The following is a 16843-nucleotide window of genomic DNA, read 5'->3' as shown; positions in this document are numbered from 1 at the left end:
CTGCCCGGCCCGGCCAGTCCCCGCCGGCTCCGAGCAAGCCGGTGGCGGCGAGCGCGGGCGCAGGGACGCGCGTCCCCATCAGCCAGGGCATCTGCTCGCTCTTCCGCGGGCGAGGAGCGCGGAGGGGCCACCTCTGGCCCCGGCCGGCGGCCACACCACCCCTTGCCCCGGCAGAGGCTGGGCACACCCGGCACCTCCGAGCGTCAGGTGTCCGAGACGAGCTTCCTACGGGCCGGCAGCTGCGGCCGCGCTCTAGCTCAGGGCCGGCTGTCCGAGGGGGTGCGTGGCGGTCCGGCCGTGGGCCAGGCAGACCCCCTCCCGCTGCGTGGCAGGGTCACCGCTGCAACGGACAAACACGCCGGGCCTCCCCGAGCCTCCTCCAGCAGTGTAAAGAAACACTGGAAGCACAAGATCGCTACGTATACACCCGGCAGACAACCTACGGGGCTGGGCACGCGGCACGTCGCTGCCGGAGAAGCTTCCAGCGGCCGAGCGTCCGCCGCCTGCTGCACCCTCTGTTTGCAAGCGGAGAAACGCCGAGGACCACGGGGGATCCTTCCGTCTGCGGCACTAAAGGACCAGGAGCGTCGGCACGGACCTCGGGGTGTCCGAATGCGGTGTGCCAGGAGCTTGTACGGGTACCGCCGGCCCCTTCCTTTCTACCGCTTGGCTCATTGGAGACCGTCGCTGAAAGATCCCAGCCCCGAGCACCTCTAAGGTGTTAAGCAGAGATCAAATGGGCATTGGCCAGATCGTAACCAACCTTTTTTTCCTTTTAACACCAAACATATAGTCAGGAAAAAGAAAGCAGAAACTAGTTTTTGATTAAGAAAGAGTACCCTGCTGTCATGAGTCACACGTAAGGCATCTCCCTGGAAATATTCCAGAAACAAGCTCGCACTTTGTACCAAGTTTTCGGCAGTAAAAATGTTCCAAGAAGGACACAGGCAGGGGCGGCCGTGGGACGTTGTACGAGGCTGTGAACCGGCCCGTCTGCAGCTACTCCCATTATTCTGCCCTTCAAAACCACCCGCAGTTCAAGAGCTCAGCGGCAGGGAGATCAATAACTCAGGTTTAAATAGGAAAAAGGATGAATGGGTTGGTTTAGCTTGGACTCGAGAAACAGCCGAGAGCCCCATCTGGCGGCGAAGTACAAGGCCGCTGCGTTCGGAGTAGAGTCGTCCCTCATCCAGTGACTGCAAAGCCCTGAACTGCACGTCCCGGCTCTCCAGGTTTGCAGGGCGAAGCTTTGAGTTGACATGGCAAATGGTCAGTCAGTGCTGAGGAGCCTTTTATACATCACACCTCAAACAGTAAGAGGGGAAGACAGAGAATATCACAACAAAGAGCACCCAGAAGTGAAGGTTTAGTTTCCAACATTTATTTCAGTCTACTTCCCCACTCCCGTTACCTTAAAATAAAGCCCAGCTCTGCCATAAATTACTATTAAGGCTTTTTTTTTTTTGTCTCAGGAGCAAGAATTAAAAGATTTACAAAATTACAGATAGTTTCAAGTTAGTTATCCAGAAGAAACTCTTCCCATAGGAAGATAAAAAACATAAAACCCCCTGCAATTACTAAAAGATTAAAAATGTCATTTGGGAAAGTCACTGAAGCCTGGTTTTGTTGCAAACACCTTTCTGGCATTCTTGTGAAAGGCTCTTACCGTGGCCAGGCGTCCAGTCAAGCTATGCTACAAGAACGGCGTTCACACCACTACTCTTAGCACATGGCATCTGCTGCCACTGCAGCCCAAGCGCATCACCGCATCTCAAAATACAGCACTCGTGGAAGGACACATTCTTACCAAAAACTGAGGTAAAGCCAGAAAAATAGCATCAGCTATACATTGCCAATGGTATCTCATTTCCCCAGACATATTTTCAAGCAAACAATTAAATAAAGACTAGAAATAGTTTTACCATTCTCCAGTTGGTACAAAAGTGTGTCAAGTTCCAAGATCTGGGAAACGATCGTTGTATTATATTGCTCCGTTTCTATAGAAAACTATTCTTTTTTTTTTTTTTAAAAGAACCGCCCCCAAGCTATGTCCTGCATATCCATGCCAAGAATTAAAGTCACTTCATGAATGGCAACAAGCCTAATGCTCCCACGGATTAAAATTTTGGGAGCATTTGTTGTCCTTGGCTGCAGGAGTCCAGTGCAAAGGTTAAGCTTTGTAGTTCAGTTCTGCATTCATTTGTATATACATGTCATAAATTGCATCCAGAATAGGGGTGGCTTTTGCTAGGAACTGATGGATCTTCTCTAGACTCTCTTCCTCATTCACTTCTTTGCCCTTCTCTAGAGCCTTCAGCAAGTCCGACTTGTACGGAAGAGCATAGACTGAGCCCTAAAAGAAGGGAAAGAGCATTTAGCAAAAAAAGGTGAGACCAAGCCACCCCGGTTGTCTTACTGGTGAGGAAATCCCCAGGTCCAAGAGCCCAGCCAGAACCACTCTGTGCACACAAGAGCTCCTGAATTCACTGTGCTTGTCCCAGCACCCCCCAGGGACCAGCCCTCAGCCACCTCCCCATCCTCCCATGCTCCTTTAGCACCGTTTACGCACTGCTCATGAACACACAAGGGCACTTTTGCTCAAGCCTTGGCTCTGCAAAGATGACCAAGTTCCTGAACCAGAGGGTAAGTCTTCCAGAAGGAAGGAGCCTGTTAGGATTGCATGACAAGCCCCAAAGGCTACCATGAATGTGGATCCCTTGGGATCCAGCCTTCCAGCTCAAGGGCTGTTGGGGCTCCATCACAGCAGGAACTGGCTAGAGTTTCCAAGAGTGGCTGCTGGCTCGGAGGGCCTGACAGACATCACTTTATGGGAGCGGGGTATGGGAAGACCGGGACTTCCTGGAAACAAAATCAGAGCCTTGCCAGGCTTCCAAATCCCTTGTCACTGCAGAAGCTGTAGGCCCCCAAACCTAGGAGAAGAGGCAGATGAACCTTCAGCCCTGAGTTCTGAAGACAGACGAGGGTATTTGGAGTGCCCATAACCATGATATTTAGGCGCTGAACCAAGCCGCATCCAGAAAGCCCTGGAGGGGCAAGCACTGACCGTGAAGAGCTTCTGGAGCATCCAGCCGTGATACTTCTTCAGTGCGATTTCATAAGCCTTCATCGCATTGACTCGGATGTGGTTCGGATTTGCCTCGTCTCTCTCGCCATCAGAGATGCTCTGCAGCAGAACCTGTATGAACTTCAGGCCCCTGCAAAGAAGGGAGCACGTTAACCACGCAGGAGGTCTGCACTAAATGCCTGCTCATCTCATCAGACACATCCAGCACCCTTGGACAGTTACGACTGCAAGGAGAAAGCCTGCGAAGCTCTCTCTCTGCAAGCATCTGCAGCATTAATGTCTCCCTACATGAAGATCAGTGGGCTCAGGCCTCCAGAAGCACAGCTAACCAGCTGGCCAGCCTGAAAGCAGTGGCCCAAGACTGGATTTCCTGCATTAGCAGCACAGGTAAGCAGGTGACCCTCTCCAGTGCCTGAGAGCTAGAGAAGGGCCCATGAAGCCACACGTCACCTTTTCAGCCACATGAGCGCCAGTGTCGCGCCAGTCTTTGGCCATGCCGATCCATACATTTCCTTCTCCACTTCCAGAATGTTCTGCAGCGTTTTGAACTTGGCAGGATTGGATTCATACACTGCTCGGATTTTCTGAAAGCAACCAGAGAGCATAATGTCAGGCTGCTGGGAGGAGAGGATGGGGGTGCAGGTTATGATGAGCGCGCTGACCGACCCTTGCACTCTTGCTTGGGTCGGCTTACAGAAGTGCAGCAGCACTGCCGAATGGGAGAATAACTTAAGTCCTTGACTAGAGCACCACCGAGAGAATCCCAGGCGGGAAGGACCCCAAGTATCACCCTGCCTAACCCTCTTGAGAGATGCAGGGGGCACTGCAAAACCATCCCAGACTGATGCCCATCCAGGCTCAGCTTGGAGACTTCCTAGTGAAGGAGATTCCACCGCTTCCCTGGGCTGCTGGCTCCGCTCTCGTCCTGCTCTTAGTCGGGAAGTTTTTTCCTGAGATTTGATGGGAAGCTGCTTTGCTGCAGTCTAAGCCCACTTCCTTGTGTCCTGCACAAGGCAAGGGACAACAATATTTTGCCATCTTTGTGGCCGCCTGTCACATATTTGAAGACTCATGTGCCCTGCTAACCTCCTTTTCTCCAAGCTAAATGCACCTAGTTCCTTCCACCTTCCCTCAAGAGATGGGCAAAATTCAAGGACGAACTTGCCAAAGAGCAGGTTCACTCAGGGCCCAGTGTCACAGACCGGCAGCTCTCCATGCTTGTTCAGGAAGAGACTGCTAATTTATGGCTGCAAAGATGTAAAGCAGTAAGGACACTTCCTGGCTTGCTGAAGGCACAGCCTGGAGCTCCTCTAGCAGCATTAGTCTTGATGTCCTAGGGTACGTGGGCTGCACGTGAGCTCAGGCACCAGAAACCAACTGAAGCAAGGATGCAATGTGCGGGGATAAAACCAGTGGCGAGTGTCAGTCACACCTGAATCTATCCGTGCAGCTTGGGTAGAAGAAACCCTTGAACTGCATGCAGCAGGAGATTTTTTGGGTCGGGGGGAAGGAAGGGAGGAAAGGGGGTGATCCTTTCCTATTGCCTCCTTGAGTCATAGCTTTTAATTTGGACAGTGACTTCCTTTGCAAGGAATTCACCACAGATTTCCCTATTTCCCCCAGTGCAGGATCAGCTGTAGCAGACAAAGCCATTAACCTGTGGGTGGGGGAATGGGAAGGACAGAGTGTACACACTGCCAGAGCTCAGCATTTTAGATCTGCCAGCCCCTTCCTACCTTGATGTTTCCAGAGAGATCTGCTTTGACTGGTGCGTACACGATCGGTGCCCCAAGGCAGTCTAGGAAGAAAGAAAAGAAAGCTTTTATCAGCATGGCCCACAGAAACAGCTGGCTCCTAATGCCGGAGACCCCTGAATCAGAGCAGCGGACTGGCTTCCTTTGAACTGCAGGCAACAGGCATCGGCTGCAGAACGTCCCACGTGCACAGAGCCGGGCTGAAAAGGGGCTGCTCAGCTTGTTTCTCTTCTTGGTTTTAAGCGTTAAATCTCTAGAAACAGAAAAGCTAGAGGGGAGGTTGCTCGTGAAGGCACCCGGTGACCACACGGAGCAAACGCTTGCTATCTTTTTCAAAGCACTGAACAGAGAAGCCCATTCACTTTTGCGTCCCAGCAGCCAGTACTAAATTATCGAGGGGGCAATGAGGGCAGAACAGGCAGGGAATCTGTACCACCCTCCCCTTACAGCCTCCCTAGCCTCAGCGTCACTTCTCACCCTACTCAGGCACTTAGAAAGCTTACACGTGTCCCATCCAGAACATCTTGATCAAGAACTGGACCTCCCAGTCCACTGGCTTTTAATAAGCATGGCCTTGTGGACCCGCAGAAAGCAGTGTTTAACCTCGGGGGAGCTGACACATGAGTTATTCTGGGATAAGCGCCTTCACTGTGTGTTTTTCTCTTTACTACCAGGTAAACTAGACAGGCTCAGCTCTACAATCCTGCTGGACACTGGTCTGATGGCAAAACTGGACACAGCCTTCTCTTGAGACCAATTCTACCTTGGCTTAGTGCCCACCTCACCACCTTTTAAGCAGAAAAGATGAGGTCAAGCTGGGGACGAGATGGGTCTCTGCGGAGCTTCCTCCCTTAGGTCTCAGTTAAGGGCAGGACAACTCCACCTACTGTTAACTGATGTGTTTAAATTGGCTTCCCAAATTCCCCCCGTTTTCCAAATGTGCTGTTAAGAGAAATCCAGAGCCCCATCTGCACCGGCAGCAGGCTGGCGGGAACACCTGGATCCAGGAGACAGCCATGGCATAGGTCATGGGCCTGGATTCACTATGACCCCCTGATGGGGCTGTGGGTATAACAGACACTAACAGAGGCACCGTGCAAGGAAGGGAAACCCAGCAGCACAGAGAGGCCACAAAGGACCACAATGGGCCATCTCTGACCTGTCCAGGTGCTCCCACCAGGCCACAGGTGGGAGTGCATCCATCCTGAGGAGGGGGTGAAGGCGCCGTGCACTGCTGCTGCCCCTGCAAGGTCTGCTGGAGTTACGTCCCGAGATAGGAGAGGACTTCTTCACGCTTGTCCCAGAACATCTTGCTTCAGCAAGGAGTTAGAGAGAACAGCGACACGCGGCGGAGCACGGGCGGCTGAACACCTTGCCAGCCACAGCCGAGCACGCAGCACCGCCAGGGTACGTGTATTGTGGGAATCAATTCCACCCCATCTCACGGCTTTACCCATCTCCCAGGGCTCTCAACTTACTGCCCTGTTACTTTTCCAGTTAAAGTTGCTAAGATTAATGCATCTCGGCTGAGAAACAGGGCAAGTCATTTGCACCAGCTGGCAGCCAAGACAGGCACTGTGCTTGGCTTGGGTGAGGGGGCTTTTGCATGCGAATGCCAACATAAAGGCAGACATTGTGGAGACAGAGCCACTCTGAACGGCTCTCGCAGCACAACAGCGCTAGCTATTGTCTTACGCGGACGTTTCATGGAGCAACAGATTCCTTCCGTACATTGGAGGGATGGACGTGGCCTGAGAAATGCTATCTGACATCACACTGTGGGGAGGGAGTTGATTCGGTGCTCTGGGTTTGCCCAGATCAGCATCAACACTTTGTCCTCAGAGGAAGAGAAACCAAAGGCAGGCAACTTCCCCACACCCGGATTCAGGGCATTTGCTATGACATCCTCCCAGCTAGCACCGCATCCCCCACACCATTATACCCAGGGGGTTGGGAAGACTACGTACAGAAGCAGCAAGTTATGTCCCGAGACCCCCCTCACAGATGGAGTCTATGAATGGGGTAGGGAAATCCTACTAGCCTGTAGCCTGGGAGAACCAGGCATGCAGACAACTGGGCCTAGCAGAAGGCAGCTGACCTACCCTGGACCCAGAGCGCACGGATTGATGCGACTTACTCTGTATGTTACTGTAGAGCCCGTTGGCTCCAGCTAGAAACAGGGCATCACTGTACTGGATGATCTGTGGACAGAAGGAGCAAGGCTTGTTTTCAACCCTTGAGGCTGAAAGCCAGAGAGGAGGCATCAGATAGGGAGATGGGGCAGAAGCGGAGGAAGAATTTCAATCATTGACTTCAGGAAAGCAACTGAGAAAGGAAAAGCAGGAGCGGGGCAGGGATGCAGAAGGATGTGCTCTGTCTAGGAATCAACTCTAGGGGAAAACCGGGAGGGAGACTCCACACAGCCAGGGGTAGACAGGCCAGAAAAGGGGCATCTGGCTGCTGCACTGAGCATACATCAGGGGGATCAGGGGTCTCCTTGCAGATGCCTATGAGGGGCTGGGATGTGGCTCTGCCTCCAACCTGCTACTTTGCTAACACCCACCTGTGTTAGCACTCCACCAGAAACGCTGGCGGGGAAGGGCTGGGGCTGTCCAGAAGGCAGCAGCAATCGTTGACAGCCACAGGGAGATGATCCTAATTGTCTTCAGGATGTGGATCATGTCTTCTAGTATCTCACAAGCATCTTGCTGCCGGAGGTTTTTTTAAGATGCCAACTGCAGCAGCCCAGCCATGAAAATAATCAGCTCATGGCCTGTCCTGCAGATGCAACAGGATTTCCTATTCCCACTTTACCAGCTCCAGCTCAGTTACGTTGCAGCTCCCCAGAACGAGCTCATTGACCTGTGCTGGCTGCCTCACTAATGGCAGTTTTTACACTACTTGCAGAAAGATCCAACTCTTTCTTATTTCAGTTTGGGAAGAGAGTCCAGAGAAACCTGAAGGCGAGGAGGCAAGTCAGTCCCACATCCAGTCTGTGCAGTACTGGATGCTCAAGGAGCTTGTAGCTTAAACAGCAGAACAAGGCACCTAACACTTTCTCCCAATGCCAAACACCCCTACCCAGTGACACCAGGATGTACAGGCTTGTCTGTACAGTTATAAAGTGTGAGACCCGCTCCAGGGCATCTGCCCTCTATTGTAATCCGAGCTAACTCTCAAGCGTAGACAAGCCCTTGCATTACTCTGTGCATGCATGGGTACTCATCAGGTAAAATCCAGGGGTGTGACAGCCAGAACCAGAGGGATTAATAAGCAATAATGTGTGCTTCTTGGAGGCATTTGGTGTTTTGCCTAAATAGGTAATATTAGTTAATATAAGCTTGTAAGTTTGCAAATGTAACTTGTCTGTCATAAGTTTAACCAAACTGATAAATTAACTGTTCATGGAACTGACTGGGCCCCATAGGCAAAGCTGTAGCTCTGAGATTAGCTGGCCTAAAGTTTTTTTGCTCAGGGTTCAGCCTTAGCGATAAAACCTGGCTCTAACTGCTAGGCACACCCAAACACATTCCAGGAGGAGGTATCCCAAGAAAGCATATTCAACTGAAGCCTAAAAGGGGTTGGGATTTAGGCGGAGCAATGTCAATGTCAAACCTAAATGTGCTGCATCAGAATTTGCTTATGGGATAAACCTGAGTCTGGGTAGTAACCTACAGCAAGATGATCCCCAAGCGAGGCAAAAGAGGGAAAGGGGCCAGGAGGCTTCCCTGGCTGACCACAGAAATCCAGGGCAGCCTAAGGGCCAAAAGGGGAGCACATAAAAAGTGGAAACAGGGAGAGATCACCAAAGACGAATATACCTCCTCTGCTCGTGCTTGTAGGGAGGCAGTTAGACAGCCCAAAGCTACCATGGAGCTGAGGATGGCAACCCAAGTAAAAGACAACAAGAAATTGTTTTTTAGATATATAGGGAGTAAAAGGAAGGCCCAGGGAGGAATAGGACCCCTGCTAAATGGGCAGAAACAATTGGTGACAGACTGGGGGACAAGGCTGAACTCCTCAACGAGTTCTTTGCCTCAGTGCTCCTAAGCGAGGGGCACGACAAGTCTCTCACTGAGGTTGTAGAGAGGCAGCAGCAAGGCGCCAGACTTCCATACGTAGATCCTGAGGTGGTGCAGAGGCACTTGGAAGAACTGGATGCCTTTAAGTCGGCAGGCCCGGATGGGCTCCGTCCGAGGGTGCTGAAGGCACTGGCCGACGTCATTGCAGAGCCACTGGCGGGAATATTCGAATGCTCGTGGTGCATGGGCCAAGTCCCGGAGGACTGGAAAAGGGCTAACGTGGTCCCCATTTTCAAAAAGGGGAGGAAGGAGGACCCGGGCAACTATAGGCCAGTCAGTCTCACCTCCATTCTTGGCAAAGTCTTTGAAAAAATTATCAAGGCTCACATTTGTGAAAGCCCGGCAGAACAAATTATGCTGAGGGGAAACCAGCATGGGTTCGTGGCGGGCAGATCGTGCCTGACCAACCTAGTCTCTTTCTATGACCAGGTTACGAAACGCCTGGACACAGGAGGAGGGGTGGATGTCGTATACTTAGACTTCAGGAAGGCCTTCGATACGGTATCCCACCCCATACTGGTGAACAAGTTAAGAGGCTGTGACTTGGACGACTACACAGTCCGGTGGGTGGCGAATTGGCTGGAGGGTCGCACCCAGAGAGTCGTGGTAGATGGGTTGGTTTTGACCTGGAAGGGTGTGGGCAGTGGGGTCCTGCAGGGCTCGGTCCTTGGACCGATACTCTTTAATATCTTCATCAGTGACTTGGACGAGGGAGTGAAGTGTACTCTGTCCAAGTTTGCAGATGACACAAAGCTATGGGGAGAAGTGGACACGCCGGAGGGCAGGGAACAGCTGCAGGCAGACCTGGACAGGTTGGACAAGTGGGCAGAAAACAACAGGATGCAGTTCAACAAGGAGAAATGCAAAGTGCTGCACCTAGGGAGGAAAAATGTCCAGCACACCTACAGCCTAGGGAATGACCTGCTGGGTGGCACAGAGGTGGAAAGGGATCTTGGAGTCCTAGTGGACTCCAAGATGAACATGAGCCGGCAGTGTGACGAAGCCATCAGAAAAGCCAATGGCACTTTATCGTGCATCAGCAGATGCATGATGAATAGATCCAAGGAGGTGATACTTCCCCTCTATCGGGCGCTGGTCAGACCACAGTTGGAGTACTGCATGCAATTCTGGGCGCCACACTTCAAGAAGGATGCGGATAACCTGGAGAGGGTCCAGAGAAGGGCCACTCGTATGGTGTGGCTGCCTATAAGTTCATCACAGGGGCACAGAAGGGAATTGGTGAGGATTTATTCACCAAGGCGCCCCCGGGGGTTACAAGAAACAATGACCACAAGCTAGCAGAGAGCAGATTTAGACTGGACATTAGGAAGAACTTCTTCACAGTTCGAGTGGCCAGGGTCTGGAACGGGCTCCCAAGGGAGGTGGTGCTCTCCCCTACCCTGGGGGTCTTCAAGAGGAGGTTAGATGAGTATCTACCTGGGGTCATCTAGACCCAGCACTCTTTCCTGCTTATGCAGGGGGTCGGACTCGATGATCTATTGAGGTCCCTTCCGACCCTAACATCTATGAATCTATGAACCTTTTATGATGATTTTGACACCTTTCAATCCCATAGGGTAACAGCTATAGGGCAAGATGGTGAGTGGCCTTGAGGCCAACAGATTAGCATAAAGCTAGGTATAAAAAACACATGCATCAGGTAACCAGCAGGAAGGAGGGAACAGAACGGTCATTTCTGTTCCACGCCTGGACCCCGGACTCCTGGTGTGAGTGAGGATTGGCTCCTGAGCAAGGGCCCTTCCCCGGTAAGCCCTCTGACAGTGTTGATCTTCAGGGATGCCTGACTTCGCTGGAAGCACGTGGCGCGCACCTGGCATTGAGGGACTATCAATAAGCTGCCAACCCATGTCTGTCTATTTGTTGTTTTGAACACCCCAGTGTGGCTAATACCCTCACAGTGCCCAGCTGGCCTGTGACACAGGGGGGCTACTACTATTTCCACTCCTGGCTCTGTTGGGTGTTTGAAGCTGAAAAGGCTGTTCCAGGGATTTAGCTGGGGCTAGAAGGACAGGAATCTGGAGGGGGGGAGTTAGAAACTCCTTGGATTAACAACGTAAATGAACAGCTTCAGACGAGACAGATTTAGCAAGCTCCCTTCTCACACCAGTATCCCAACAAAGTCCAGCTCCTAGCGGGATAAGTGAGGACAGGGCACCTGAAAGGTCCTGAAGTTCACTATCCAGGACTGATGACCTAGGGAGCGAGGAGCTGGAGGGTTAAAGCACTAGAGTAGCCTGATCGAGAGTCTCTTTCTGGCACTTGTGCAAGCTTCCCACACATCTGTGGGTAACTCACGCTCTCCCTGCTCCTCTGCTCCCTGTCTGATGTGGCTGGGCCAGCCCAGGTGGATCCTACAGCGACCAGCTTGGCTCCACAGAATCTGAACTGGATGTTTCAGCAGTTTTGTGTCTCGGCTGTTTAGCCGGTTGGATGGGATCTTTGCTAATCAACTTTTTTTTACAGCTCAGGTTGCTCACTGACGCAATTCAGCCGCTGCATTGCAAGCCAGGCAAACCTTCTGCAGGACGAGCCTTTTGGAAGAAAGCTGTGGTTCTCGTAGGCACACGCTCCCCAAACCAAGGATCCATTGCTGCGTACAGGTGGTTTGTTAAGGCACTGGTTTTCCAGACAGTCTCCTGAACTGTGGCAGGGGACAGCTTTGCAAACACCACCCCCATGCACACACTTGTGCTCACAGCTCTGCTCTCCCTTGAACTTGAAGTCAAATCTTTAAGTACGTTTCAGAGTAAAAACTATTACACAGCTCCGGGCAGGAAACAGTGCTGAAGCCTGTTTTGGCTCGCAGACAACACTTAACTCGGCGCTCATTACGGGGCCAAATCCTCCTATCATTTACGCCATCATGGCAGAGTTAATGACCAAAGGCAGCCAGCTCCGTGCAATGAAGTAAAAGCTGCCCCAGGCCATGCTGCTCCAAGACGGGTAAGCTGGGTGAGGTCAGACTGCAGCGTTACAGGTGTGTACGAGCTCCCGTGGCACCGCCGCAGGTTGACTATAGGTACAGGGATATTCCGCCCTGCGAGCCAAAGCCAGGGCACTCAGCCGAGTTTTTGTTTGACACCATCCATCTTAAAACAGAGACAGAGCAACCTTTCAGCAGCACCATCAATGGTGACAAACCCGACCAAACACGACCGCCCGTCTGACTCCAAACAGCAAGCTGTGGGCTGAACAAGGAGTCGCACCACAACGCCTTCTCTGACGCAGCCCCGATGCTCTTCCAACGAGCTCTGCCCAACCGCTGGTGTCTACATGACAGGCATTCAGCATTTCCAGCACAGCCAGCCAGGGCATGCAGCAAAACCCAGGGAAGCAAGCGCAGGACTCACAGCCAGCTGGTCCTGGGCGCTAACCTTGGCTCCAGCATCCACGGGTATTTGGCTTCAGACAAGTCGTTTGCTCTTTAGAGGCAGCCCTTGCCACAGCATTTGGGGTCTACAGGCTCAGATCGGCCTGACACCCTAGTCTTCCAAATCAAAGAGATCTCCACACAGCGGTTTGGGCCAGCTACCCTTTCAGCAGTGCTTTGGGGGTGCAGGCTCTTCCTTGTGCTGCTCCCTATGCTTGCCAAGCCATTCAAGGTGAGGGATGCCATAGCTCTTGCACCAGATGTTGCTCAGCTCCCTGCCAGTTACTGCCTATCTAAATTGTGCTAAGCGCCCAAATCAGAAGTAAATTCAAGGCTGGTGGCACCGATTTGCGTGAGAGTGCATGGGCTGAGCCCTGCAGCTCAAGGAGCAGTGACAGCGGGTAGTTCACAGAGCCCCTTCCAATCTGAATTCGGGCTGAGGATTGAACTGCCTCCACCGACAAGCTTTCCAAAAGACGGTCACTGCTAACGCCACGTTTTGCTGTGCTGATGTGGTTTGTTTTGGACCAAGGGCTACATCCACGTATATTTCTAGGTAAGAGATTGATGGAGACACCCACTACTCCGCTGGAAACCACCCCGCTGGGCATGGATGTAATTTACCTGTCAACGGGCTGAGACAGGTGGCAAGATTCAATTACGCTCATTAAGAATTACGCTCTCCTTATCTGAAACCCTGGCGATCCGATTTCCACCCTATTACGTTCTGCTTTCCCCTACCAAGCAACGTGCAGGAGATACCACTGAGCGAGGGCCCAACTACCTCTTCCAGCTGTCAAGCATTTCTATTAAAAGCTTTCGGGTCTCTGCAATGGGGCAGGGCAAATCTCTATGCTGCGGGCAGACACCTTTCCAGGTGAGTGCTGTCGGAGAATCCAAGCTTTCACTTTGGCCCTGTGATTGCGAGGATAACCCTGCCAAGGTGAGCTGAGGGCAAGCAGTGCAGTCCCAGATCTCCAAGGCCTCGGCAGAGTGAAAACCAAACCACGCCTTGTCAATTTGATTGCTGCCCGTGCCACGGCTCTGGGAGGCAGCGAAACCAAAGTCAGCTTCCTCAGTGCTGCTGAGGAGAGAAGTGGCACAAGGGGAATTACTGGCAAAGTCGTTAGGGAGACACATTAGCAGTCACCACCTCCATTGCAAAATCAAGGCTGTTGCTGGGGAGAGACAGGGTGGAACAGCACATTTGCCCTCTCACAAACAGCCTGGGAAGGAAGGGGGCACAGAAACGGGTTCCTCGCCTAGGTGTGGCCCAGCACACTGTCTCTGGCTAGTAGGTTTAGCCCTCTGGCTCTTGGGTGTGTGGAACAATTGCTCAACACGATGTGAATGTGAAAGGCGGAGGATGCAGGGGCTGGAAAGACTGAGATTTTTAGATAAGTCAGATCTATCGAGGGATTGAGCAACACTGCCAGGGAGCATGAGAGAGAGGAGCCGCGAGCACGGACTCAGGTTAGGGAAAGACAAAGGGCAAAGGGACACGGAGAAACCGAAGACAGTCACCAGAGACAATGCGCCGTGCTATACCGTAGTAAAGCGGAGTCTGCCCACATCACCCGTGTGCAGCCAGAGCAGAGCCTCGGAAAGCAGATGCACATAAGCAAGTCATGAAGGTTTATTCCAATCACTGCTTTAGGCTCAGCTGAGGCAGAAAGCTGGACTCCAGAGCCCCCAAATCTTACACAAAGTCTGCAGCAGGTATTCAGCAAAAAGCCTATGCCAACTGCAGAAAGGGAGTGAGCGGCTTAAACCCAGTCCTAGAGACCAGGTCCTGGTCTCTGGGGTCTCCATCCCTGCAGCCACAAACACTGAGCCGGGTGTGCCTCACACCTCCAGCACTGCAGCAGAGGAGCAGGATTTTACTCTCCAGAGCCCTGCTTGGCTGACCCTGCTCGAGGACTGTCCTGCTCACCACGAGCGCTGGGAACAGTTCCCCTCCCCAAAATAACTCCAGTGCACATTCGAGTGCGAAAGGGAAACAATTCTCACATGCTGCTGCCCTGCAAGATGCTTCTAGCTTGTCTACTGCCAGTGGCAGCGCCTGCCTCTCCTGTACCCCAAGTTGACGCTGCGTTGCAGCCTGGTGCTTGTGGCTGAACGGTCTCAGCTACAAGAAGTTTGAGTGTTTGCAGTAGATTATGACAAGGAGGAAAGGAAGCAGAGAGCCCATGACCCCATATCCCTCTTTCTCTGATGGGCACAGGGCAGCTATGAAAGAAGAGGCTGCTGCCTCTAATACAGGGGTGGGCAAAATGCGGCCCGCCAGGCCATTCTTTCTGGCTCGCAGGGCCCCTACAAAATTTAGAAAATTAATATTTGTCTGCCCCTGGCTGCCTGTCATGCGGCCCTCGATGGCTTGCCAAAACCCAGTAAGTGGCCCTCTGCCCAAAATAATTGCCCGCCTCTGCTCTAATAGGACCTTCCAAAGGGCCCAAACGATCATCCCCAGGCCCGTGGTGCTGTCAGTCGTACTGTTCCCGATGTGCCACAAGACAGTACAAGCTCTCCTAGGAAGCTGGGCTGCCAGCAGACCCAGCACCCTGTCTGCCTGAAATACTCCTGGCACGCTAGCTTCGTGTTAGTTCAAAGGAGCCGTTCAGCAGAATAATTTCTGGATTTCTATCCACCACAACACAGGGCACTTAGCAGCTTCTCCCCTGAGCTCCTGTTTCATACAACCAGAGAGAAGTGTTGGAACAACTTACCTGGAAAGAGGGCACCTGCACTTTAAAGATGCTGCACTACATCTCTGCACACCTGAAGCGTTACCCCACATTCACATGCACCCAATCGATGGGGTTAGCGCCTATAAAAGCCTCGTGTACATTAATGAGGCATCCTTCTAGGAGCTCTGGTACGAAGAACGAGGGGTCGTGGCAGTCACCCCATCACTAAAAAAGCCTTCTTCGCAGGAACAGACTCCGAGGCAGGCAAGTGGTTTATGTAATGTTAAGGGTGTACCACACTTTGCTGTCACGTCCAGCCCATTCCTAGGTGGACTCACCGCCTCCCAGAGCTGATCACAAAGGAAGACCGGCTGAAAGAATCAAGAATAAAATGCACGGGGCTCTGCCCTGGTCTATACAACATCTGGGCTGATAGAGGCAGAGGTGACTAACACCTCATCCCCTTCGGGGTCGATTCCTACACCAGCATAAGGCACCTTTTACCATTATGAATCCATCCACACCGAGGTGGAGAGGGATGTTGTGTTTATCCCTACCACACTGCCCTGTTCGGTCAAAGCAGCCAGCCTGCATGTCCGGACAAACCCTCCGGCAGCTGGGTGCCTGGTGCTCAGTCCTTTTTAGCACCGGAGAGGGACATGGTCCCTTTCGGCGTGCAAAGGAAACAGGCGGGGAGATGTCTGCTTTGGGATGTCTGTCCCGGGGGTGCTGGCAGCTGCTTGGGCTGGGAGGGAATCCCCTCTCCCCCCTCCTCCTTTCTGCTACAGGTCTCCCCCTGTACTAACCACCGAACAGCGCAAGGCACTAGGAAACAGGCTGAAGAGCTGAACTACTCTGGAGTTGCCGAGCAAAGGGGACAGCAGTCGCAGCTGGCAAAGGATGCCACAGGAGGCATTTCCAGCACGGCCAGAAGTGCTGCAGCAAGTTCGGAGCAGTCTGGTTTCTTTTTCCGGAGACTGGTTTCCTCTCCCCACTGCCAACAAGCAGCACATCTGACCCAGGGGTGCTCTCTTGGGCACCAACATCTCAAGTGCCCGGAGCCAGACTTTCTTCCCCGGGACGCGTTGGGTGCAAGCCCCCTCCTCCCACCCGGGCTCCCTGGGTCTGCTCGGGGCACGCCAACCCCTCCAGCTCCGGGGCTCACCGAAGAAGGGTGGCAGGTGTGTCACGGCCTCCAGGAAGGGCTCGGTCTCGATCTGCTTGTCGGCCGGCAGCACCTTGAACTCATGCTCCAGCAGCAGCGCCATGACCGGCCCGGGCGGGACTGCCCGGCAGAGCAGGGGAGAGCTCCCGGGGAGGAGGCGGAGGAGGAGGCGGGATCGGGGCGGGAGCTGCTGCAGCCCTAGGGGAAGTCCATCCTGCTCTGGAGGTCCCTCCCCAGGGTGCTGTCTGCTGCAGGGCCGGGAGGGAATCCCCTCTCTCCTCTCCTCCCTTCTGCTACAGAGGCTGGGGATGGGGACCCCATGCCAATGCTCCTGCTGGGGCTGAAACTCCTGGGGAGAGGGTCAGCCACATTTGGGGTCCCCTCTTGGTCCCATTGACATGGACTTAGGAGCAGGGATGTGTCCGAGGAGAGGGGGCACAGCTTTTACCTGGGATCTCTGGAGCATTTATTCACAACCTCTTACCCAAGCAGGACTGTGGTGGTCTCCCTGTGGCAGGACAGCGGGTTATGTCTTGACACTAGTTTTACTTGGGGGTGATTTGTACAGGATAGTTAGGACAGAGCTGATCCTGCCTCAGGAGGGCCCTTCCAGCCCCAGTTCTGTGATTAAATTGTTAAACTGTCGTTTGTGACTGAGCTCCCACAATATCTTTCTCCT

General features: G+C 53.0%; 1 protein-coding gene across 1 annotated transcript; it reads right to left on the bottom strand.

Annotated features, from left to right (window-relative positions):
• Positions 1 to 1359: 1359 nt before the first annotated feature.
• Positions 1360 to 16323, bottom strand: GLTP (glycolipid transfer protein). Its single transcript, XM_006272814.4, has 5 exons — positions 16165 to 16323; positions 4822 to 4883; positions 3536 to 3669; positions 3065 to 3215; positions 1360 to 2353 (listed from the first exon to the last, which is right to left on the bottom strand). Exons 1-5 carry the CDS (start codon positions 16265 to 16267, stop codon positions 2171 to 2173), a joined length of 633 nt encoding a protein of 210 aa, XP_006272876.1. The 5' UTR covers positions 16268 to 16323; the 3' UTR covers positions 1360 to 2170.
• Positions 16324 to 16843: the final 520 nt, after the last annotated feature.

Source organism: Alligator mississippiensis, chromosome 10, assembly GCF_030867095.1.
Source record: "Alligator mississippiensis isolate rAllMis1 chromosome 10, rAllMis1, whole genome shotgun sequence".
In the NCBI taxonomy this organism is placed as follows: Eukaryota; Metazoa; Chordata; order Crocodylia; family Alligatoridae; genus Alligator; species Alligator mississippiensis.
The sequence above is the reverse complement of the archived record's forward strand: the minus strand, read 5'-3'. Positions and strand labels throughout refer to the sequence as shown.

What these genes read in the sequence shown, in the direction of transcription:
- GLTP (XM_006272814.4), bottom strand. Translation starts at nt 16,267, where the DNA reads ATGGCGCTGCTGCTGGAGCATGAGTTCAAGGTGCTGCCGGCCGACAAG. An exon ending in GCGCTCATGTGGCTGAAAAG is followed by an intron (nt 3,216 to 3,535) that starts GTGACGTGTGGC and finishes CCTTCTTTGCAG; the next exon opens with GGGCCTGAAGTTCATACAGG. An exon ending in TGCTCCAGAAGCTCTTCACG is followed by an intron (nt 2,354 to 3,064) that starts GTCAGTGCTTGC and finishes CCCTTCTTTTAG; the next exon opens with GGCTCAGTCTATGCTCTTCC.